The sequence below is a fragment of the Haemaphysalis longicornis genome, unplaced genomic scaffold (genome assembly GCF_048455015.1).
Source record: "Haemaphysalis longicornis isolate Haplotype H1 unplaced genomic scaffold, Haemaphysalis longicornis Haplotype H1 scaffold_12, whole genome shotgun sequence".
Taxonomy (NCBI): domain Eukaryota; kingdom Metazoa; phylum Arthropoda; class Arachnida; order Ixodida; family Ixodidae; genus Haemaphysalis; species Haemaphysalis longicornis.
Genome location: NW_027526225.1, coordinates 3,599,883 through 3,625,711, shown reverse-complemented (window position 1 = coordinate 3,625,711; position 25,829 = coordinate 3,599,883). Strand labels below are relative to the sequence as shown.

At 47.2% G+C, this 25,829-nt stretch overlaps 1 protein-coding gene across 1 annotated transcript; it reads left to right on the top strand.

Annotated features, from left to right (window-relative positions):
- Positions 1-700: 700 nt before the first annotated feature.
- On the top strand, positions 701-25,829 carry LOC144162271 (uncharacterized). Its single transcript, XM_077692749.1, has 3 exons — positions 701-1,364; positions 13,805-13,961; positions 23,307-25,829. The coding sequence occupies exons 1-3, from the start codon at positions 1,330-1,332 to the stop codon at positions 23,400-23,402; spliced, it is 288 nt and encodes a 95-aa protein (XP_077548875.1). The 5' UTR covers positions 701-1,329; the 3' UTR covers positions 23,403-25,829.

Genomic DNA, 25,829 nt, shown 5'->3' with positions numbered 1-25,829 from the left:
GACGCGAAACGACGTTTTGTTGTGACGTAAGCGGCTACAGACGTATCGAATTGCAGATGATCGAGGCATGCTTGCTGGGAGTTGCTAAACTAACGTTTTGCTGTTTCCACAGTCGGTGCTCCTGGTTTTTTTATGCGTATAATTTATTTCGCGTTGCTTGTTCTCACGTAGACACTTCCAGTCAATGATGTATGTACAACCGGCTTTATTCCTCTCCTCTCCTGAGTCATGCCTCCTGCGACCCCGAGTGGTTCTCCCAGAGAGAGAAAAGTGGGTCGAAAGGTCCATTGACAACAACAAAAGCAACAGCAGGCAGAAAGCATAAAAGTAGTAATGATCGCCTGGAAGGACGACGCCGAATACGTCAAACAACCCTCACACATGACCCCTTGTTTCAAGGACGGGTCAGTGTCGTTCTTACGTCGTTTAGAATAAATGCGGACCGACCTCATTATATTTGTTTGAACATGTGTTTTCAACGTTAGCCCATTGCCGATAGCAGTCAAATGCCTCCGCCTCTGCTGACGACTGCCTGTTGCACCTCTCGGAGGTGACGGGAGCAGCGCGCATGCGAAAGCATGCGAGACGAAAAGCAGAAACTCGGAAGACAAAGCGAAACGTGTCGTCTGCTCCGGAAACGCGCACCGGTGGCGCCACCTGCGGTAAAACTCGTCTGCTACGGCGAGCGCACCGTGCCACGCCTCGCTACAAACGAATGGCGGCACCGGTTTCGGCGAGTGAGACGCGCACAAGCAAAAGCTGAAATTACGTGGCGCTAAAAACAGAAACAAAACGCAAGAAGACAAGCGAGAAACGAGGGGCGCGTCGGCGGTTCTCCGTTGTAACATGGCGGCGTCCAGGTAACCGCCGTGCTTCGATTGGCGTGGCTTCGCAGGAGTTTTCCGTACGACGCCGTGCTGTTCTGATTACAGTGTGGTGTTTTTTTGCGCGGACGTTTTTCGAGCGCACCTGTGAACCCGACTGTTTGTGGATTGCGTGCGAGCGCGTTACCTCTGTACGGTTGTACGTACGAGCGTTAACCGTCCTGGTTTATTGTTTCGACTGCGCCGACGCTGATCCACAGGAAGCATAGGACACGGTGTTGATGGTGTTTTACGAGCGTCGTTACTTCTGTGAACTGATTCAGTGAAGAAAACGTAGCGCTGTTGTGATTAATGCATGCACACTGAATATATCTCGCGGCCAACGACACCCCCCGAGCGAACGCTGTGGAATTCAAGATTTGAAAGTTGATCGACGCCCCGCAGTCAACCTTGGATACGGCATCATTTTGCTGCGACGGATACCAAGGACTGACCTGTTGCTGACATGGAGCTGTACGTGTTTTGCCTCGTCTGCTTGCTGTAAGTACACCGCACAGGATTTCGCGCGACTTCACCTCTTTTTATGGCGCGCATTCTATTATTTCTTTAGGAATGTTCAGACAATTGGCATTTTGCTAGAGGACTAGCAGTCGCAACTAACAGGATGACAATGCGTCGCCACTAACGGATAATACGTTTCAATATCGGCCATGGTAACTTAAGTCGTAGCGCGAGCTTTCGATTTACTGAAGTCTAGAAAGTTTTTGTACGTTTTTTTTTTCACTCGTGCAATATAAAACACTACCTCGTTCATCTCAAACAATGTTGGAGTTGGCGTATTTCTTTTCGAGGCATTTCCTATGTCGTTGTGCCGTTTAATTAAGTGGAGCAATATGAACTTGTATAATATAGAACAGAAGAGTCTTCATATCAATGATCTGATAAAGGGTATGAAGTATTTATTTGTCCTAATAGGTTACTAGTGTCAATAACTTATTTAGCGGCACTAGCTATTACTATGTTTATGTAATCATTCTGTTTACTGTAGGTCAGGCGAGAGAAATAACTTGAAGTTTTGTGCTTTCCCCAAGCAGATCAAAACTCTACTTTCATTGAGTTAGAAAATCCGAAATACTTGCCGTTGTTTGCATTCATACTAGAAAACAAACTAGCAAGTCGAAGTTTAGGAGTCGCAGCCCTAATAACCAGTGAAACATACGGACGCATTTGAGAAATACTATCGGAACGTGTCTTTATACATGTCGTTCTTGTTCTTGGGCCACCGTAACGCTCTGTCAAAAAATGGCGTTGTTTCACACTTCACATTTGCTTTTCTAATAACACTGTGTACATTTATTTGTTACCTTATTTATTCTAATACTCGCAGCACCCAATTTCCGGCATTGCAGTAGGGAGGTTGAAAAGACAGGAAGCATGGTACAGGGGAGGAAAACCTCCATGACGGAAAAGAAACACGTAAAATGCTTGACCTACTCAGCGTGTACAAATTCTTGCGCACACGGGCAGAAAAAGTCGTTTCGGGGAAAAAACACAGGGACACCAAAAGAAATGGCCGGCGTTCATTTCAACGAAAATGACTATAAATCATTTTCGAATGAAGGTTGCGAGGTGGACACAGTATGTTCAGGTAGATGGTTCCATTCATGTGTGGTTTTCGGGAACAAAGAGTACTTATGGCCGTTTTCTCGACACCGGTATTCTCGGACTTGCGGTATTCTCGAACTGGAACTGAAATTTGCGTTTCTTCAGCAAGTTTGAAGGGATTTGGGAAGCACATATTAACACTATCAAATACACTTATCACGAATACCATCTTCGCGCTGGAAAACAGTGCGGCACAGTTTGAAAATAGAAACAAAAACGTTATGGAACCGCCACTGAAAAATATATATTAGGATCTGTTAAGCTGTTTTGAAGTATCCAACGTAACATTCCGTGACAGATGTGTTACCGTTGTTTACGAGATCGTCGATATGTACGCACTTTGACCCACTATGGTGTGTTGAGCACTACTTTGCGTTGTGACATAACTTCTCGTGCTGTTCTAACGAAAACAATTCACATAAAGAACACGGATTTAAGTTTACTTGGTAACATGCATTGCCTGTATCGGTACAAGCTAATTGATATATGTGGCACTGGCTTTGGAAGATCAGTAGAGAACATTCAACGCTACCTCAAAGAACCTTTTTAATGGCAAATAGAACTACTAACAATTACTGGGAGCACTCAAGTTTGTTTACCTTGCTTTAAATGCGGAAGCATTATGGCAACGTGAATTGGTGAATGGACCGTGAGCTTCTCGCGCAAGTTGTCATCTGTACGGGCCAATCCCCCGTAATAGGTGTGGGGGACTTGTGGGTAGGTTTGTTGACGCCGCACTCAAAGTAGTAGTAGTAGTTGTTGTTTTTGTTGTTGTTGTTGTAGTTGTAGTAGTAGTAGTAGTAGTAGTAGTAGCACTAGTTAGTAGTAGTAGTAGTAGTAGTAGTAGTAGTAGCACTAGTTAGTAGTAGTAGTAGTAGTAGTATTAGTAGTATTAGTAGTAGTAGTAGTAGCACTTGTTAGTAGTAGTAGTAGTAGTAGTAGTAGTATGAAACTTTAGTGAGCCATAAAGTGATGAGCGGGCGACCGATGCCCTAGATGCCAGAATTTGCTGGGCGTTCAGGTGTTCGCTGATAATCAGGTTCTCCCACAGCTCAGCGAGGGGGAGGGGCGAAGTAAAAGGGTGAGAGGTTGGGGTTAAGCGCCCACTCTAATAAAGTATGGGATATTGTGCCAGGCTATAAAGCAGAAAGTGCATTGCGCGGGAAATTGAGTGGGAAAAATTTCGTGTGAGCGAATTGGATGGACGAAGGTATTTGTTTGGATGTGGCGGAGAGTCGTTTCTGATGATTTGGACAGATTGAGGGAAATATTGTCTGCCAAGTCGATAGCACTGCGTAATTACCCGAAATGTGGCCAATGGTACGTACTTCACTTGTTCTCGTGCCTGATACGAAAGTGCGCAGGCTTGCAGATTGGCGAAATACTTGCCTACCAGCGAAATTATTACGGCAGCTGTTACGTGAACTCCGCAATCCCTTAGAGGGGGTATGTGACCAGTCCGAAGATTGTTCCGAGCTCCGTAATGACAAGGTACAGATCTGTATTATGAACGCTCCATGAAGCCAGCATGGCGCAGACGCGATGTATACCAATAACCTGTCGTCAGTGGACGCCATAGTGCTTTTGAATTTGAAGCACGTAAGCACACCTAAAAGTACACAGAAAGCCGTATTTCGTGTGGCGGTGGTGTAGCGGTGAAATCCCTGGGTTCGATTCCTTGGATTCGATTGTAATGGTGTTTCTTTATTCTTTAGTGGAAGGCACCTAATGTTTCGGGGCATCTACATGCTCCCAAAGTCGGGTTTTTAGCCTCGTGGGGGCCATCTACATGCTCCCAAAGTCGGGTTTTTAGCCTCGTGGTCTCATAATAATTTTTAATAGATAAACATGCGAACGATAATTATAATAATAAGGAGCTTAAAACACGCCTTGAGCATGCTGCACGCGGCATTTTCTGCAGCTCGTTAGCCATCTTCGCAACACTGTTGGCGGTAGATCTTTGAGCAATAGCGCCTCCTGGCTTGTGGCGTCACAGCTGTTACAGTCCTGCAGAGTGTGCCTTCAGTTTCTCTGCTTGAACCCACCAATTTGATGCTTCTCTGCTTTTCTACAAGAGGTTTTACCTGAGTTTTACCCTAGTAAGCTTCGGCAACCTGGCAACATCCTTCGGGCTCTTTCCTACCTTAAACTAAGGTAGCCTCGACATCGCTAGCCTCTGCACCCATAGTTCCGCGCTGCTGAACACGAGCAATATACTGCGTTAGCTGTACATTTTCTTTTCTCCGGACTGCCACGAAGGCTGTGCAGTCAACAGACCAGCTGCCGAGATTCACACGTGTAGCGTACAAGAGGCACCGACGTTTGGGTGCGATAGGAGAAAATAAAACGTTTTTTATTTAGAAGGTGTTTTGATGATTAATTTAATTTCATTGTTCCATGTCTCGCTATCGTTGCTTACCATCCAGTCGGTACTATCAGGGTATTTCCGGTGAAAAGAAGGAAGTAGTTATACGAGAAAGAACAGGAATGTTAATCAGGCTAATGACGTTTACATAAGTTTTCAATGCCCCCTGCTTTGAGGGTCGCTGCCTTATCTTGCACGCAAGCCAGCTTCCGCAATGGTTGCGCAGATGAGGCTTATACTGGGAAAGGGGCGTGGTTGAAGCGTATGTGGGACGTAGTTTGCGCTAAACGGACGAGAGAGCACAAGCAACATTTTCTGGGATTCAAATTGCGCGCACTAAACGTCGACACCTCTATAGCCAGTGGCCTTTACAAACAGCACGGCAAAGCCATGTCAGAATAATCCACGTACACAGTAAAAGTTACACCCTTTTTGTCTATAACACACTTACACCCTATCAAAAAACAAACAAGAACGCACTTCGATAGGGTGTAATTACCGATAAAGCGCCCGTTAAGAGGGTGTTCTCTCGTTTGTCTGCTTGTGTGTAAGGGTGTTATAAACGATAAAACACCCTTAAAGTTTGTTTTTCATTTGTTTTCTTGCTAGGGTGTAAGAGTGTTTGTTATTAAAAGTGATTTACACCCTTAAAGGTGTAAATAAGTTTACAGTGAGAAAATGTGAAACCTAAGAAACGGTTGGAATGAATTGTTTAAAAAAAATATTGAAGATCTACCTTACCTTCAGGAATGTGGAAGGACGACCATTCGGGCTAGTTGGTGGGAGTCTAACGTTTCAAAAACAGCGTGAAGGAAACCGGACAAAAAGAGGAAGGGACGACGGCACAGTGCTGACATAAGAATGCGGCGTGAAGCTCGTCTCGGTGCGCACGCCTTGCTACGGATGTAGAAGCCGGCAATATGACGTTGCTCGTACACTTCTCGCGCACCGGGGAAGCCGTCATTTGCACTCTAAGCGTCTCAGTTGTCCAGTTTTCTCGCTATAGCAGCGGCATCAGCTGCCTGTCGCTTCTTTTGTTGCCCGCTGATATTGTAATTCCGCCGCCCTAACTCCCAACCTACTTTGCCGCCTACTCTGCCCTGCACTCGCGCCACACTCCATTTTACAAAACGTACAGAAGCGGGCGGCACGCGTGGCAGAGAAGGGCCTGAAAGGAATGGCCTCGCTAGGCAACGTGTTGCCCAGGCGCGTCGGGATTGCTATAGGTTGTATGTCCCAAGGAAGATCGCGGTAGCAGCACAGGATGCACGGAGAACAAACTGCATTTTTGACGCTAGGCCGCCCTGGCTCTACCATCAGGTGACGGACAACAACCCTCTGACAAGGCTCCATGTCCGTGCCTCTGGCTTACATCAGCCCCCGGACACCGTCCTTCGTGTCCCTGACAGGGCCCCTGCGACGCAACCGGTTGTCCAGACTTTCGTGTACGCCGGGGCATACGACTGCATCGTAGCCACGGTGTTGAAACTTTCATGGAAGACAAAGATGAAGCTGGAACCCAGCTCAGCGGACACATAAACGAAGACAAAGACGACGACCAGGCGAGGCGACGAGATGGCTGCGTAGCACCCGGTTTTGTGTACATAGTGTAAATATATTGCATTTTCCCAGACGACGGCCTCCTTCGTTGACTCTCTGGACGTTCTTCTACATGGTGCCGAAATCCGGGACGTCAAGATACACGACGAGGCGAGCCATGAAGCGGGATTCAATTCCTTGACCGCATTGCACACCCCGAAACGAAGAGGAGGCGTCGAAGCAGGTGAACCGGCTTCTACTTGCCCAGAAAAACCTTCTCCAGAAAAACGGCGCTTGAAATACGACATTCCTTGATCAGAACTGAAGACGCCGGGACGCTGGGAACTCCACACCAGCAGCGAGAATTATCCCAGCAAGAATCACCGAAATACATGCCAGCTCCATCAGCAACAGAAGAACACACCCTACAAGAGGGGGAGGGGATAGCTTCAGAAGGTGACATCGTGAAAGTATGTAAGACTGAAGTGCTCGAACCCTCCTCTGTGTAGACAGTCGTGAAATGTCCGGATAACCGTATACACAAAACGACCTTTACGAGAGGGGAGATGCAAGTCTAGACGACGGTGAAACCCGCAAAAGAGTAATTACAACTGAGCCATGCAATACAGAGCCGTCCTTAAAAGACAAGTATGACTGTGTTTCCGACATGTGTGACCATGACGAGACTGCACACGACATATCAAGTGAACAGAAAATACTAACCGACGCAAGCAACAACTCTTCCATGATATTGAAGGAAGCTGTTCTCACGCCCCAAGATGTGCTGTCAGCTATGACCGAAACAGCGAAAGTGAAGCCGCTACCCCAATACGAGGACAGGGCCACACGAAGCAGAGTACTTAAATGCACTGCCGAGAAAACAACGGAACACACAACCGCGACACGGCAGCGTCACGTCAAGCTGATGAAAACTGCGAAAAAGCTGCGCATCGTTTCCTAGAAAGACAGCAACGATGGATACTTGCGCCGGCGTAAGAACATCGAGTATCAACCAAGCCTCCGAAGGTTTTCGGAAATCAAAGAAAGGGGGGGGGGGGGGAGTAGGTGTAGCCACGGTATGTCACAAAGCCCAGAACGTCAATAGTCAAGATTCAAACCGAGATGTCAAGCGCAAACACAGGACTTCGATGAAGCGAATATCTCCAAAGTCAGAGCGCACACGGAATTATGCAGGAAAATATGACTGTGACTCAACTCCTGCCGAGGTCATCATGAAGAAACACAGGTCGAAAGCCAAAAGGAAGGCAAAGTCCTGAAGAAAGAGAAGGCTGAAAATCAGATAAGTACAAATTGACGTGTCCGTCTTACCCTGCGTTGGACCGAAGCTGCGCATACGAGACCCTCCGTGCTCTACCTAACCTGCTAGCAGAACTCACTGCCATTCGGGATGGTCTGCAGGCGCTTGCGTTGATAGTGACTAGTGAGGTGAAGCTGGAAATTTTCGTAGACTCAACGGCAGCGTTTCGGGATTTACGTCGCGTTGTGCGGTGTACAAGCCTGGCTGCATGCATTCACGCGATTATGGACACCTACCTGTTCCCTGTCTGTGGATTGGCCAAACTGGCCGAAGTTGTGGATTCGCCGGGACTTTCTTCCTGCCCACACTGCGGCAGATCGCGCCTGCCACCCAAGAGACTTCCCACAGCCACTACCACTTCCAGCATCTACCGTAGAAGAACTGTTGGTGGAAAAAGAGAACCTCCGCCGCGCCACGCGTGCTTTACTTCCACCGCATTGAACTGACCTCCCCAGTGCGCTCGCTCGCTGGGAGGAGGTCCTGCTGCGGAGGCTTCGAGTTGGGGTGACGTTATCCTCAGCAGTCGCTCACGCTTGGCCTGCCCGATACCACGCCCCGTTTGGGGACACCTGCCCCTTCTGTGTGACTCCTGCGCCAGAAGCTGTCGTTAAAGGAGCCATGAAGAGAAAACACAAGTTTGGTTCATTCAAAAGATTGTCTCGTTAGAATCATAATGACACCACTTTTAACGTAAACTTCGCTCAAATAAGCTACATAATTAGGAAAAACGGGAATGGTCATGCGACCCACCAGCTCATTTCCCGCAACAGAACCTATGATGTCACATGAGCTAAGCTCTGCGATTGGCGGAGGCTGGCAGAAGCAGACGCAAATTAGGTAGAGCTTACAAACTAGACGAACGAGCGATTTGCGCTTAAATTTAGGGCACATTCTTTACAAAGCAATAAGAATGATGGGACAAACAGTGGAAGTTACGAAAGCACATGTAAACATAGAAGTACTGATGCGTTCTGCTGTTCGTACTCCGCACAGCATGCTTCGTTTAGCTGCACAGCACTACGGGGCTTGGGGTTGTCTCAGACGACAATGGCCGATTGACGCAAGCAACGGTGTCTTACGTGACCCCATTTGTCGAGGGAGCACTGTTTCAGGGAACGAATATTTTCTCCCAGAACAAAAACAAGCCAGGTTTAAATGCGGGCAAAAACAAACCAAACGCTTGCCACGGTATGGTGGCGCCATCTAGGTTACGGAACGTAAAGAAACGCGGGAACAAACCAACACCGCTACAGGGTGGAGACAACCTTTGAACGGTCCCGTGCCGCCGCAATTGGGCCAACGGGCTCAACGCGTTATTCTTTTCGTTTCCCACGAGACCTAGCAACGCGAAATAGACAATATGATTCAAACTTCTTCAGTAAACCGCGTTGCGGCGATAATTTTAGCGCGGTTTTGACACAATGACTTGCTTCGGCGGCGAGCGAGCAACCGAAAATGGCGGCGCCAGCGTATACGTGTCTCTACCCTGTACGGCGGATGCGTGAATGAAGGTACTCTAGGCTGCAGAGCGGTCGGTTCCTGTGATGTCATTTGGGACCACGAAAACGCACGATTGAGCGGGAAAATCAAAATTTTAACCTAAATTGTTTAATTTCTCAGTGAATAAAGCACCGTTTGTATCCGGACAAGCGCTGGGGGCACTATAAAACACGAAATCTTTCGAATAAAAGCAACTTGCATTTTCTCTTCATGGCTCCTTTAAACACCTGTTGTGGACTTGCTCAGGTTTCAGAAAACACCCGATTTCAACACCTTCGAGGCACAGGGCTCCATCCTGGGAGACCCCCAGATTTTAAGCGTTGGATATGGGGACCCCATTGCCGGTCTCTTCTTGGTTTTTTGCGTGAAACTGGTGCAATATTGTTAAAACATCCTGTTATGCCGTAGGGAAAGCTCTCGCAATTAAAAAAATGCAGCGGAGGTTAGCCGTACATCACCGGTTTTAGCTTACGCGTGTTTATTCCGTCGTGGTTAAAAAAAACAATTGAAAAATAAATCGCCAAAAAACTACCAAATAAATACGAGGTACCCCAGAATAACCAAATGGCGCTACCGGCATGCGCACCGACTTCAGTGAAATGACGAATTTTTTTATATTTTCATTGACTTGCTTTCGCGGGAAGGGATGTCCCGTTTAATGAAAGAAGGAAGCGACTCCACAGAGACTTAGCATGTCGCGACAGAGCCATTGTAACAGTTACGAGTCTTGCTATTGACAGAGGTGGAATGTATGCCCAGTGAGGCGAAACTGGTTACATAACAAACAACCTGAATGAAGTACGGAGAGTAGCAACGAAGTTCAAAGCAGAATTTTTGCTCTAGCAACGTTAGGCGAGGACGCAGTACTGAACGAATGAGCTTTGTTCGCGAAACTCCAGCGGTAACCAATACGAGGTGGACGGCGGAGGAAGAATAGAATTTATTGGACAAAACTGTGCGGTGGTGGTCCTGCTGTAGCTAATGTGCCTCAGTCCAATTACCCCAAAACCGCTGTGCGGGATCGAGAGACCAGTCTGGCCATTCTATGGTCAGATGTTAGCAATGGGTATTGGGGCATTCCCATGTTATGGGTACAAGGTTGCAAGGTTGTGAGACAGTACGGCCATGTTGAGTGGCACTAAGGTGGGAACATGGCGGGAAGGCGGGTTGTGTGGGCGATGGTTTGGTTTTGTATACGGCGCAAAGTGATCGCTTGTTCGTTGGTGAGATAGCGGTGGGGAAGAAAGTGTGTGTGGCATGATAGGCGGTGCTGGTGTAGGTTGACGTTCTAGCGTTGGGGAATCTTCGTGGTGCCTGGTCCGGGGAATGCCTGGTTCAGGGAATGCCAGCGTACTGGTTATCGGGCAGCGGTTCTTCAAGGGCTAGCGTCCAATGTCCAGACGATCTGCATCTCTGCGAGCCAGTGAATGCTCTTGAAGATGCGGAATGGGATATGCGAGAGAATAGAACTAGCGGAGCTTTCGAAGTTAATCAATAAGCGTAAGACAGCTGACATACGGAAGTATAATATGGAGAGGATCGAATACGCTGTAAAGAACGGAGGTAGCCTGAAAGCAGTGAAGAGGCGTTTTGGCGTGGGGAAAAATCAGATGTATGCACTTAAAGATAAGCAAGGCAATGTCATCACAAATAGGGATTAAATAGTCACAGTAGCCGAGGAGTTCTATAGGGATCTGTACAGTAGCCGGGACATCCAGGATAATGCCGAACGAGAAAGTAGTTCAGAGGAGATAGACATCCCACCAGTAACGACAGAAGAAGTAAGGAAGGCTTTGAAAGAAATGAAAGGGGGCAAAGCACCTGGTGAGGTTCAGGTAATAGCAGACCTCTTGAAGGATGGCGGGGAAATTGTACTTGAAAAACTGGCAAACATGTATACGCAATGCCTAATGACCGCAAGTGTACCGGAATCTTGGAAGAATGTGAACATCATCCTAATCCGTAAGAAAGGTGACATGAAGGACTTGAAAAATTACAGGCCGATCAGTTTACTGTCAGTCGTCTACGAGGTACTTACCAAGGTAATCGCCAACAGAATTTCTGCAACCTTAGATTTCAGTCAACCTAAAGAACAAGCAGGGTTCCGTAAAGGCTATTGAACAATGGACCATATTCACACGATCAATCAGGTGATAGAGAAGTGGGCTGAGCCTTCATAGATTATGAGAAAGCATTTGACTCGGTCGAAACCTCAGCAGCCATTCAGGCGTTACAGAACCAGGGTGTAGATGAGATATGTAAGAATACTAGAGGATATCTACAATGCGTCCACAGCTACCATCATCCTCCATAAAAAGAGCAGTAAAATACCTATAAGGAAGGGCGTCAGACCTCCTCAATGTTATTCACAACATGTTTGCAAGAAGTATTCAGAACATTGGATTGGGAACAGGTGGGAGTAAGGGTTAATGGAGAATACCTCAGTAACCTCAGATTTGCTGATGACGTTGCCTTGCTAAGTAACTCGGGGGACGAATTGCAAATCATGCTTTCCGCAGTGGACAGACAGAGTAGAACCGTGGGCCCAAAAATTAATATGCAGAAAACCAAAGTAATGATCAATAACCTCGGTACAGCACAGCGGTTTGAGATAGGTGGCGAGGCAGTGGAAGGGGTAAGCGAATATATCTACTTAGGTAAAGTTGTGACCCAGGATCCCAACCATGAGGCAGAGATAATTAGAAGGATCAGAATGGGGTGGAGTGCATACGGCAGACATACTCAGATAATGAATGGCAGCCTACCATTGTCCCTAAAGAAGAAAGTGTATGACAGCTGCATCTTACCGGTACTCACCTACGGGGCAGAAACTTGGGGGCTCACTAAGAGGGTTCCACTTGAATTGAGAACGACTCAGCGGGCAATGGAACAGAAGATGACAGGTGTAACATTAAAAGACAAGAACAGATCGGAGTGGGCCAGGGAAACGAAATGGACGGGGGCAGGGCATGTAATGCGAAGGCAAGATAACTCTTGGTCATTAAAGGTAACAGAGGGGATCCCTAGAGAAGGCAAGCGTGGCAGGGGGCGGCAGGAAGTGAGATGGACAGATGAAATCAAGAAGTTTGCGGGGATAAATTGGTAGCAGTTAGCGCAGGACCGGGGTAATTGGGGATTAATGGGAGATGCCTTTGCCCTGCAGTGGGCGTAGATAGGCTGGCGATGATGATGATGATGATGATGACTGTAGTGAGGTGTTCGTGTTTGTAGGGGTCTTATCGTAGTGGGTAAAGCGAGTAAGATAAGAATGTAGCCCGGTGAGTCAATGGCTTCACAGGCATGCGCTGTAAAACGATTTGCAATGTTTTTGTCTGTAAGTACACTGCAAAATGATTTACACCCTTTTTGCCTATAACTACACTGCAAAATGATTCACCCGCTTAAGGGTGTAGGTCATTTACACTCCAAGGGTTGTAAATCACTGTTTATAACTACCACCCTTACACCCTAACATAAAAACAAAATAAAACATTTTTTGGTTGTTTAATAGTATAGCACCCTCACACCCTAGCAAGAACACGGGAATACACCCTTTTAACTGTGTTTTATCGTTAATTACATCTTTACAAAGGGTGTCTTTCTTTGTTTTTGATAGGTTGTGAGGGTGCTAGTCATTGTGGAGATCTCGGACCACCTTGACGATAAACAAGTTGAGCAAGTTCGGGCGCTACTACAAGCTTACGAGGGAATCGTTTCCGACCTCCCAGGTGAAACTAACCTTGTAGAGTGCGCACCAACTTTGACCTGCAATACAACAGTTCACATTTCTTAGTATCTTGTCCCACTGGCGCTGATCGAAGCCGTGGAAAACGAAGTACAGGATATGCTGCGAGTGAGTATCATTGAGAAATATTCGCACCACGCTCCTGTCGTGGTAATAAAGAAGCCAGATGGTACGAGCAGGCTTTGCATAGATTTCCGGGAGCTTAGAAAAGATTCTCAGTTGTGACCGGGAGCCCATACCACGTATCGACGTTATTCTGGGCTTAGTGGCAAAGAAGAATTTTTTTTTCTGAATTTTACTTCACGAAGGGCTACTGGCAGGTGCCCATGGCTGCCGAAAGTCGGGAGATGACCGCTTTCTCAAGGATGAGTGGTCTCTAGCAATTCAAATGTACGCCCTTTGGTATAGAACCCCTTCCATTTGCACAGAAAAAAGGGTGCAAATAATTTTACAGTGTAACACCATTACTCTCTATCAAGACACAAAGGAAAACACCCTGTGCAAGGCTATAATTGACGATAAAACGCCCTGTAAAAGAGTGTATTTTTGTGTTTTTGCTAGGGTGTAAAGGTTTTATAAATGACAAAACATTCTTAAAAGTGTCTTCCTTTGTTGTTTTGCTAGGGTGTGATGGTGTTAGTTATAGACAGTGATTTACACCCCTTAAAGGTGTACATCAATTTACAGTGGAGGCATTTGTTGCGAGAGAAGCGGCAACAGCCAGTGTTGTTGTATAGCGAGTGTCGGGCGTTGTGTGCTGAAGGCGTCGACTGTTGCGGTGCGCCGGCCTTCGGTGTTGATTGGATGCATGTTTTTGCCACATTGAACAGCTCTGGTTCCGCTCGCAGGGTGCTGGCGACCATCGTGGTGCAGGGCATCTACTGCGCCATGTACTGCTCGTACCCTCTACCCGGCGGGGCCGACCCCTGCCCCATGGTGTCGTGCCTGCGGCGAAAGAAGCGGGAACGCCGACCGGCGTACAGGTCCAACTCGGCCGAGGTCATGGTGCGTCAATTCTAGTGCATTTACCACACACACACACACACACACACACACACACACACACACACACACACACACACACACACACACACACACACACACACACACACACACACACACACACACACACACACACACACACACACACACACACACACACACACACACACACACACACACACACACACACACACACACACACACACACACACACACACACACACACGCACGCACACACACACGCACGCACGCACGCACGCACGCACGCACGCACGCGCAAGTACAACTCTGGATGGTCTCCTGCTGGCTAAAAGCTGCACCAAGCAGCTATCAGTGCGGTGTTTCTTCTTCCTTCTATAAAGCGGGGTTTAGACGGCGGCTGCTGGCCTTTCCTGATTTAGTGTCCGTAATGCAGGCAGGGGGATTTGAGCTTGAGCTCAGAGCTTGAGCTTGAGCTTCCCCTTAAGGAACTATTGCGGGAGCGGGAAATTTATATTGAGCGGGGGCTCAGTGGCTAAGGCGTCGTGCTGCTGAGCCCAAGGACACGGGTTCAATTTCCGGGTTCGATTCCCGGGTTCTATTCCCTGTCGCGGTGGCCGCTTTTCTGATGGAGGCGAAAGGCCGTGTGTCGATATTTCGGCGCATGTTTTAGATCCCCAAGTGGTCAATATGAATCCGGATCAATCAATCAATCAATCAATCAATCAATCAATCAATCAATCAATCAATCAATCAATCAATCAATCAATCAATCAGAGATGGGAAGAGAGAGATAACGATTTTGGAGCCTGTGTCCAGGGGCTGCTTGGACACATGCTTGTCTAGTCCTGGCGTGTTTTTCATGTGAATTACTAATTCTACCATACTCGAGTACAAGTTAAAAACGGCAATAGCTTATGTACGATATCGCTCCGACTGAGCGACGAACCCGGATGTCAACGGGCGCGCGCGTTTTGAAAGGAGATTGCTATGAATGCGTGGTATCGTCTGCCTTTCCTCGCGTAGTTTGTTTGTCGTCTCCTCAGTAGTTTATGGTGCCGGTTTCTCTGAGCGCACCGCTGGTACCTAAAACTCGCTATTGTTTAGCGCAGTGAATTTTTTCGGGGGCGTAGCCGTCATCATCGGCGGTTTAAAACCTTGCCGCCAGATTCGATTAAAAACCTAAATTGAATAGCAGAGACGAGTGGGGATGCAGCACAGGATGCGTAGTGTTGATAACAGGATAACCGCCTGAGTGACAGAATGGCTGCCCAGGGACGCGGTTGGAGAGAGGGGAAAGGAGGAAACTCGGCGGCCGGCCGATATCAGAGAAGCCGGTGCCGTACAAGGTGTTCCGACGGCGCAAAAGAGGGGTGATTTTGTATCTTCAATGCGGTTTTTAAGGCGGAAGCCTCAGGTGTCCCATTCTACGAAAAGCCGTCGAAAAACCATCCGAAACAAGTGGCTGCGAATCGGCTCCTCTCGTTGCAAATTTCCACGAAAGACGATAGTCGACTGGTGCCCGAGGCAAATGAATGCCTCCCTTCTCTTTCCCGCTCACCTCTCATCATGCTGTTCCTCTCCCGCCTCGTTCCTTCCAAGATAACACGCTAGAGGTTTGCTCAAGGAAGTTTAAATTTACCGCGTTCCACTGCTCCAAGTCAGGTTCCTCGATGCCAGCGCTGCCGTACGGCCGAGACTCGCGTGAATCGAGTCCCCCTACTCAAACGTTTAAGAAACCCCTTTGCCCGGCATGCTCAACGAGCGTTCCAAGCTGAACGTGGAGCCCATCTAGTGGAACTTTTCGTAGCGTTTGCTGTTTTATTTCTTAAATGCCGCCAGGAGCTATAGTTGTGCGGGCAACAGCAGGCGATGGTTTTCTGCAGTTGATGTATTTCTTTTGATATCGCAAAAACCGAGCATCCATGGATTTTTTAATAAAGTAACTCTGCAAATATAACTTACGTATTGATTTTGACCTTTATTTGCGTAGTCCCTTGTTCTTGTTCAGCAGTGTTGACAAATATGAACCTTGACGCCGGACTTAGACGTTCAGATTTGGCTGTGGGTATACAAGACAATTACGCAGCTCCCGTTTCACTTTGGCCGGGTTGCTGAATCGAGTCACAGACAGACAGACGGACAGACCACACTTTCAGCGTTTAAGTAGCCCATTAAAGACTATCGTCTTTAAAATAAAAGCCGCTACTGGAAAGAGTAAACAAATGAAAAAAATAAAAACAAGAGAGGGACAGAGAGAGAGAGAGAGAGAGAGAGAGAGAGAGAGAGAGAGAGAGAGAGAGAGAGAGAGAGAGAGAGAGAGAGAGAGAGAGCAACTTTATTTAGCTGCACAAAATTGCGGCGACTACGTCCCGGATGGGGTGGTTCCCTCTTCACGGGACCCATATGCTTCAGCGGCTGCCTGGCCCCTGGAGATCAGGACTAGCTGGTCTTCCAAGGCGGGGCTGGTTAGCAAGGTCTCCCATCGCTCGTTAAGGGATGTGGGAAGGGTGGGGGGGTTGGGACCTGCGATACGACGGGATGTGCACCCGTGTCTCCACAGTAGTCGCAGCCCTATGCGCTACCAGTGTGCTCTCTCAGCAAATTCCCTGCGGTAGAAGCAAAATTTGTCGTTGTTGTTCTTTAGTTCTTGGATCGCATACCCACTTGACGGATTCGCCAGGAATCGAAAGCTTTGACGGGGTAATGTGCCCGCTCCACGAAATTTACAGAACAATGAATCTGAAACGTAGTGTAGTGCGTGCCGCGGGTCACCCGAATGGGACGCCACGAGAAACAAAAGCGAAGAAAGAGACGGAAATGAGGTGTAGCACTAAACGAGTTGGTAATGAGTACCGCGAGGCTTAAAGGAACACTGAAGTGATTAGTAAATATTGCGGGATTACTACCGCAAAGTGTAGACCGGAGTCCATACGCCATGTTTCGACCACTCTGAGCGCGTTTACGCGAATTTATTTAGTAGAAAAATCAATTCGAAAATGCTGTCCTCCTCTCTGCACCCTCTCCCATTTTCTGTGGCGTTTTCGTGTGACGTTGGGAGGAGATGAGCTGGCAATTGGCTGCGCTACTGCACGGCTCCCCGGCCTTCAGACAGAGTCAGTCGGCCCAGCGTTTCGTCCGACAGCCGCCGACGGGTCGTCGCAATTCGCTCGCTCAGTTGAAACTAAGCCACAGCACGTTTGTGAATGGAGGAATGTGCCTTTCTTTACTTTGTTAGCTTGTACACCGTATGAAGCTCCGAGTGCGGGTCGCTCCACGCAAGCGCTGCACAAGAGCCCAAGCGACGCTTCGCTGACTTTATTCTAGTAGTAATATCTAATGCCATTTGAAGGCGGGAGAAGAGTGAGCGAAGTCAATATATGTACTAAGGAAATAAAATCAACCGAAACGTTTACCGTACAGCGCAAAACTAGAGAGCCGGAAGCACTTTTTTTTGCGCTGGGTGAACAAGCACAGCGGTCGGCAGCACGACCACACATCTGCGAATGCTCTTCCATCTAAGAAATGCAATTGCTAGACGTGAGATATTGTGGAAGTTTGGGGGACGTTTACTTCACCAGCGCTATACAACAAATAGTCACGTAAAGTACTTGAAATGCTAAAACTAAAGTGCAAACTGGTTGTACATTATATACCTTATATATCCCAGTTCTGCAGGGCTGCCATTTGAAGATGTTAATCGGGTGGCATATGACGTTTTCGTTCTCCTAGGATTGTTTAGCTTGTGGAAGTGCCGCATGACTGATCGGCATGCGGAACCCCCTAGGCCGACCAAGTGCATTTTTCGGGAACAGGCGGCGTTGGTGCGGAGCGTTTATGCTGCGCAGAGTGATCCACCAGAGTGGCTGCCTCTTTTGGATGCGTGTGTTTGCTTGCCTGAGTTTTGATCTTTGTTCGACTGATGCCCTTGCCCTTTGCCGTCTGTTAGTGTTTATATTGTGTGTTAAGTATCTTGTCTGTTGAAATTTTCTAAAATTTCCATGCATTAAAGAAAAAAAAAAGAGGATCGTGGCCGAGTGGTCTGAGGCGCTAGGGTTTTTGTTTTGCAAGTCGCAAGTTCGAATCCCCGAGGGTGCATGCCTTTTTTTTGTAAGTTGATTTTTCGTTTGCGGCCGATGTTTTCTAACCTGGGTTCACCATTTTTGGGCCGTAAACGTCACTGCTCCACGAGCGAGTTCACAGAACGCACGCAGACTTAGCCCTCATTCACACAGCCGTTTTTCACCCCGTAATGTCACCGTCTTTCGTCATGGGCGACGGTTTTTTGGGGCGACTTCTTGCTGAAAACGGTGCGACGGTGACACGAGGCCGAGCTCTACGTTTCCGTCACGTCAACGCGACGGGACCATGCCTCACGGTAAAACAGCTAATCAGAAAACAAATTTTTAAGGCTAAATTTAGCGAAAAGTGAGCACAAGCCATTTTCTTTACTTTTCAGATTAAACACGCTCAACTCTAGACTCAAATGATCACTAGGCAGACGACCCTGTACTCTGACGGAGAGCTCCAGTACGAACGCTACTCCGTTTACGTCTCCGTGGCGGTTTCTTGACGTGACGGTGCCGTGACAGAAGGTGACGGCTGTGTGAATGAGGACTTACACTGACGCGCTAGCCAGTTCTCGTTGGCGTGCTGTTGCCACAAGCACCGACTGCTTGCGGGCAGTGGGCACAGGCCAGAATCAGCACACCCTTGGTCTGGTGCGAACACGATCTTTACGATACAGGTATGAGTAAGGCAAGCTCCGAATATGCGGGAAAAGCGCATGGCATGTGAGCGTCTGCGGTGACGCGGAGGGCGTTCATCCACTGCGTAGGCCTCGGCTAGTGATTTCTACGATGCCAAGCCTTCCTGGGAGGCTTATCTTAGGCATATTACAGCCGACAGCATGGCAGAAGCGCGGTACGACGATTACTGAGATATCGAGAATGCCCATCCAACGCTGCCGTCGAATGTCAAGCATGTTGTTTTACAGAACCGAAACCGAAACTTGTTTGAATGCTAACCTTGGACATCGTCCAATCACGGTGCCACCTCCTCCCGACGTTACAGCCTTTAGTTGGTGCGGCCGCCACAGACCGCGCATCAGTTTTTCTTCTTTCCCGCTTTATAAAATACCGACTTATCAACCGGATAAACGATCGAATGTGCGGTAATTTGAGCCAGTCTACGCAGTCCAAGCAAAACCGGGAGCTTGACAAATATACTTCAGTGTCCCTTTAACATTGAAAACAGGCTTAACCAGACTTCAAACTTCAAATCGTTTCAAACCCTTGTTGTCTATAACTAACGCTCTTATACCCTATGTAATTAACGATAAAAAACCGTCTAAAAGGGCGTATTTTTGTGTTTTTGTTAGTGTGTAAGCGTCTTATAAACGACAAAACACCCGTCAGGGTGTTTTTCTGTTTCTTTGCTAGGGTGTAAGGGTGTTAGAGACAGTGATCCACACCTTTAAGGGTGTAAAACATTTTACAGTGTGGAGTAATCGTTCTATTGTGCTGAAGCTTCTGTTCAAAAGTTACGTGGAAAAAAGTTACGTGTTCAAAAGTTACGTGATGTAAAACATCTATTTTCTAACCCTAAACTTTTCAACCTACACGGTTCTGTAATTATTTACCTAGAGAACCTCTATCTAACCGGCGCCGATTTCAGTTCAGTTCAGTTCAGTTCAGTTTCAGTTTATTATTCGTAACAAAGTATACAATGTGTGGAAAAATATTATACAGAAGAATGATGGCCATTATTCCCGGTTAATGGAACTTTTTTCTGAGGGGTTAGAAGAAAAATTGGTTATTCTTAGATTATTCAATCTGTACTGGTATCGTCGTTACTATACCCATTAAAATATCACCGTTGGAGTATGAGTGCGGCATGTTTCTCAAAATTTTAGTAGTAGAGAGTTGGCCTTGCTTGTCTTAAAGATATATATGACATATACAGATGTTATGATTAATTGGATATGCAACTTAGTACTGAGGGAACAGTTTCTACGAAATTAACTAGAAAGGTGGTCCACCCCTTGCTTATACCGTCCAAATTCAGCAAACGTTTGAGGTTACTGACACGAATATCTGTGCTTGACAATAATTTACAACCATCGTTTAATTAGCCGTATATCGAACACATTTGTTGCCACGCCGTGAGCCGTCTTTGAACCGAACTAAAATGATAGCTTATTCTTCCATTATTAGGACAAGGCCTGCATACGCATGCATTGCCTGATACCGATTTACAAATATTAAAGTGCGCGGCACTTAAACTGATAAAACAAAAAAAAAATGGCCGCATCGTCAAAAGACGATAGTCTTTTGATGTCGTCATAAGACGATAGTCTTTGTAGTCATTTGCCAAGGAAATGCCCCCCTTCGCTTTCTCGCTCACCTCTCATGCTGTTGCTGTTCCGTCGCGCTCATCCCAAAGTAAACACACTAAAGGTTTGCTCAAGGCGATTTGAATTTACCGCGTTCCACTGCTACAGGCGGGGTTCCTCGATGCCAGCGCCGCAGTACGGCGGAGACGCGCGTGAATAGAGGCGGCCGACTACAAGGTTTATAGAACCGCGTGGCCGTGCTCCACGTGCGTTCCAAGCAGAACGTGGAACCTAGTTAGTGGAACCTTTCGTTGCTGTTGCGCGTGATTTTTCATATGCCGCCAGGAGGCGGCGGTTTTCTGCAGTAGATGTAGAATCTCATTTGCTATCGAGAAACCAAGTACGCAGGAATTTTTTAATAAAGGAACACTGTACATATCCCTTGTGTACTAATTTCCTGTCTTATATTTGCGTAATGCCTTGTTCTTGTTCAACAAATTTGACAAGTATGAACATATAAACCGGGCTTAGACGTTTACGTTTGGCTGTGAGTATATAAGACTATTGCGCAGTAAGCATTTTACTTTGGCCGGGTGGCTAAATCGAGTTACAGACAGACAGACCGACCGACAGACATACAGACAGACCAAAGTTTCTGGGTTTAAGTAGCCCAAGAAAGACTATCGTCTTTAAAAAAATATTCCTGGAGACTGGAGACTACAGACACTGAGACAGGAAAGTACACAGGACAAAGCTCAGGGCAGGATTCATCAGGGCTAGACGGATCTGTATACACTGACACGCTCAGCTCGCACTTCTGCGAGCAGATATTCGTATAATTTTTTCGAAAAATAGCTCTCAGATTTTACAGACTAAACCAGTGTTACAACCGCAAGCATCAAAGTACGGTGTAAAGCTCGGATATTAGTATTAAAAAAATAACAAAGGTGTCGTCAACTCGAACATATACAGTATAGTCTCGATAAACGAAACTTGCTCCATTTAACCGGAGTTCCGTTTAGTGAAAGAGATGTGCAAAAGTGCAGATTTGTATCCGAAAACACTCTTAATACCATCTCATAAAACTATAAGCACTAGACTGATAGTTCTTCTGAAAACAAGAAAACTAGAAGATGTCGAGGGACAACATTCACAAAGGTAATGTGGCAACAGTCGGTCACTTTGCCCTCAAAAATGCATGAAAATGCCTAAGAGCGGCTTTCAAAGTCAGCAATGATGTGCTTTCTTTTCTAAAGTAAGCGCATGGTGTGCACGCCTCAGGCCTCTACTTCGCGAGTGCTTACGAGCCACCGAACTTAGAAGACGGCAACGCGGTAGTGATGCACAAATAGCACCACGATGGCACGAAAGAGAAGGTAAGCCCTGTAACCTCGGCGACTTGAATCGAGTCCGAACGACTACAAAAAGAATAAAACAAGAACTAAACAAAAAGCTGATAGTATTCGCTACGGGCTTGACAAGAAGTTCCATTTTATGTTGCGCTTACACGGTGAGGCGGAAATTTTAGTTCCGATTACCGAAGGTTTATTCACTTTATCTGAATACAAAACCAACCAACTTACAGGCTAGAGTTCCGCTTAAGCGGCAATTCCGTTTAAGCGATTTTCGTTTATCGAGATTCTACTGTAGTTGACTGAACCTCGTTCACAAATTTGGCACAATGAGAGCATTTTTCGCGAACCATGCCTTTTGGTTTCTTACCAGTGTCCGGCAGCTCCTGGTTGTTGTATCTGTTGTCGAAGATAAGCGCATATTCCCTTCTTTTTCTTTCGCATGCCGCACAGGCCATCTTATTTGATAAATATAGTATGTGTTAACCCCTGCTCTCACTAAACTGGGATGTTCTTTTTCGATCGTCGGTGTCCTTGATCGAACTCGGCTGTTTCGGAATGAATAATAAGGAGAGATAAATGCTCGTAGGACAAACGCGGAGGGAGTACATTCGCCGACGTTCTACTGAGCGTGCCGCTTTGTTGACCGTTTCTTCGCCGCTTGTGTTTACTTCTTGTTTGTAGCAGAGCACAAGTTCCCTCCTATTAACCTTGTTTATTGAAAGAACCGTGCGTCGTTATTGGCTATGTAAGTACGTACGTATTGGCTACGTACGTATTGACGACTAATTAGGACGACTAATTATTAGGACGGGTAGTGTGGTTTGTGATATGAACGATACTGTTTTGTTTGTTTTCACGGCGTTTTTGTAGCGTGAGCTACACTGGCTGAGGCTGAGCAGTTTTGCGGGGCTCCTGGAGAGCCGTGCTGGGCATGCGCGAGGAGCAGTGACGTCACACGGCGCACAGCTGGCGCGCCGGTGCCGCCGCCGCCGCACACTAGCGGTCAGGTCTGCGCATTCCAGAGGAGTGACGTCATAGCCGCGGCAGACGCACTGCCGCAGGCGCGTGCGCAGCTGTGCGCCTCCGTTGCGCAGTAGCCAAGTCTGACGCTGCGCCGCACCGCCGAGCCGTCTTCGTGGCAATAGAGAAGCAACCAGACATTGAGAAAAAATAAATATACATGTGTCACACAATGCGTATACCGTGTGTGTGTCATCGAAGCAGCAGTAAGCATGATAATCAAGCTAATCCTATGATAATCAAACTGATCATAGACAACCAGGAAAGCTAAGAGTAACCAGCTGAACCTTAGCTCACGCTACGTATATCCTGGCATAGCCGAGTTAAGCCACTGCTAAGTTTATGATAACCCCTTCAAATGCCATGTGCTGTTTCGCTGTTTGTGTGGCATGAACTAAGTTGAAGTTCTAGCGTGTGTTTCTTCTTCGCTTTGGCCTTTTCCCTGTCTTAATGTTCGCTAGTACGATGAATTCTTTAGACAATTAGGAATCACCTAGTTTTCGTTCGAGCTGAAGCAAATCCGCATGCAGTCACTGATTGCAACGCTCTTACTTCAGTTTAATGAAACACTCTAGATTGCATTCTACGCTTTTCACGTGACGTGCGCGACTCATGTTTCTTCACTGCGAGTCACTGGGGTGGACAAAACTTTCCACGCAGATCTCCATGGATGACGTGAAGGTGCCCGAACCCGAGACGCCATCTCCTGCCACCACCCCGGAGTACAAAACCCACAGGGGTCAGACCGACGTCTGAACCACGTGCGCGTGGCCAGCCCAAAGGGCCGTGTTCCAATCACCCGTGTTGCTTATTCGAGGACGTGTTCGCAGTACCCCACTCTGTGCGTCAACGTTGCTGGAGGATTGTTGTACGCCCTTTTTAGGGCAGAAAGTCCATCCAACGCTTTGTATGATGCTGCTTCGTCGAGGTGACATAGCTGCAATTCAGATGTCCCTGTGCGACAAGTCAAACTAGGCGGATGTCATTTTCTCTCTTTTCGTATGTCGCAACTACATGCTTGTAAACAAGTGTTTCGGAGAGGGTAAGGGGGGGAGGTGAGAACTTGAGACATTCACCGCAGAAATGCCTACACTTACCAGCTGCCGCTACTTTGACGCTAGTATCTACAAATACCAACGCCGTAATGATTCCAGCTCGACGACGAACGTTCTTTTCGTGACAATCGTCAGCGGTGCCAGTGGGGCTGAGTCTCTCTGAGGTTGTGCCGTGAAGTAGGTGTATGTGGCTTACAATCTCAGTCAGCAAAATTTGGTTTCAGGCATGCAGTAAAAAACAAAACAAAAAAACGCAAAACGCTAAAGCACACAAGAGCGGGCCTGGGGTACGACGTACAGATAGCGTTTCGCTTTGACATGGAAGAAATGCAGAAAGAAAGGTCGTGCTTCGAATGAATTGTGCTTTTTTCCCATGATGGTGCTTTTTCTTTTCAAGTGTTATGAACATTGCTTTAAAATTTATTGCTACCTACGGTCGGCAAAACACCTAGGTACTGAAGGCTTTGATGAGGGCTGGGTTTAGTAAGTTACTAACAATTCTTCGTTCACTCAGTATTGCTGATTTCAGATGTCCGTTTTTATGTTTGTTTTCCGAGTGAAATTTCTCACTGATATCTGCGCCCTCGCGGCGGAACTGGCGGTCGCAGACAAGCCCGTCCCTGTATCGTTATTCGCGGCGCTGTGGAAATTAGTGCTCACGCCTGGTTTCCCACTCATTTCCAGTTACGACTCATTTTGTTCATTTATGCACTGTCTAAACCCAAGCGGATTGCGCCGCGTTCATGCTTATTCTGATTTTCGCTAGTGCGCCGATGCTACGGTCGTCTCGTCTCGATGTGCCTTCTTGATAGTGGGAAATCGTGTGATTCCCGTGGTGTACGGAATATCCACACGAATACGTCTGATAAGCTAATGCGGGATTGTGGGTGGGGCAGTCTGGGGGCTGTCCCAAACTGCCACCTAAGGGACTGCATGCCACGAGGAGGTAAGTTTCGAAGTATGGATACGCGCCGCGGTGGCTCAGTGACTGAGGCGTTGTGCTGCTGAGCCCAAGGATGTGGGTTTGATCCCGGCTGCGGTGGCTGCTTTTCAGATGAAGGCGAAAAGAGAAAACGCCCGTGTGTCGATATTTCGGCGCACGTTAAAGATCCCCGGGTGGTGAAAATTGGTCCGGAGCCATCCGCTACGCCGCTCCGCTTAGCCCAGGTGTCGCATCGGCGCGTTAAAACTGTACAATCAATCAATCATGTCGAGGTGTACACGTAACGGGTACAAAACACGCCTCTACAGCAATGCCTACCGTCGACCAGCTACAGGGTGGTAAAGCGGTTTGTGCAAGATTACTGTTTTCGAGCGTTCATACCCACACCGCCAAACTGTACAGTGTCCGTGTTCCAAGTTGGCGAGTTTCCTACCTTCTTTTACCCATGCCGCATTACCCTTTGCTACCGTCCTTTTGCTGCCGTTCTTTTCCTATACCATACGATAATCGAGTCGGGCAAGTTCTACAGGTGTCTTCTGGAGAGAGGTATGGACGTCCTTGCTCGTGATGTAATGATGTGTGCCTTAATTGGTTGTTTGTGCCTCACCATATCGTGTGTGCAATACATGCAGCGTCCTCTGGTTCTTCGAGTGCAACATCAACACACCTTTTTATGAAGTCCGTCCGCAGCTGCATAGAAGGCCATTTTATTTTTGGATGTCGTGATGTACAACCGTTTCTTAATTCATACTCTACAATTTTTACAGTTTTCGAGGAAAAATATGTCGCTCGGCTGAAATGCGTTTTAGGTCAAAATGCTAAAAATGAGCGCCAGGTCAGGTCACGTTAAAGCAGTATGATGTGTCGTGGTTCTTGTGCAAGATGTGCAGTTGAATAAATCCTGTGGGCATTTCTTGAATACTACAAATTTGCTACAAATTCAAACATTTTTTGAAGTGGTGATGAAGCATGTGTTAACGGGTTTTGTTTTCTAGGTCGCTATCGGCTGTCGACCTCCGTCTGTTTGAAGTTAAAAAATGCATTACGCAGCTTTAAGCAGCCCGGATAACTCGACGGCCCATCCCCATGACGTGCTTGATGAGTTTCTTCTACCAGCAAACTCCCAACTGCAATTATCTCATTTTTTGTATTTGTTTCCTTAAATAAAGCAATTCGAAACGGCTA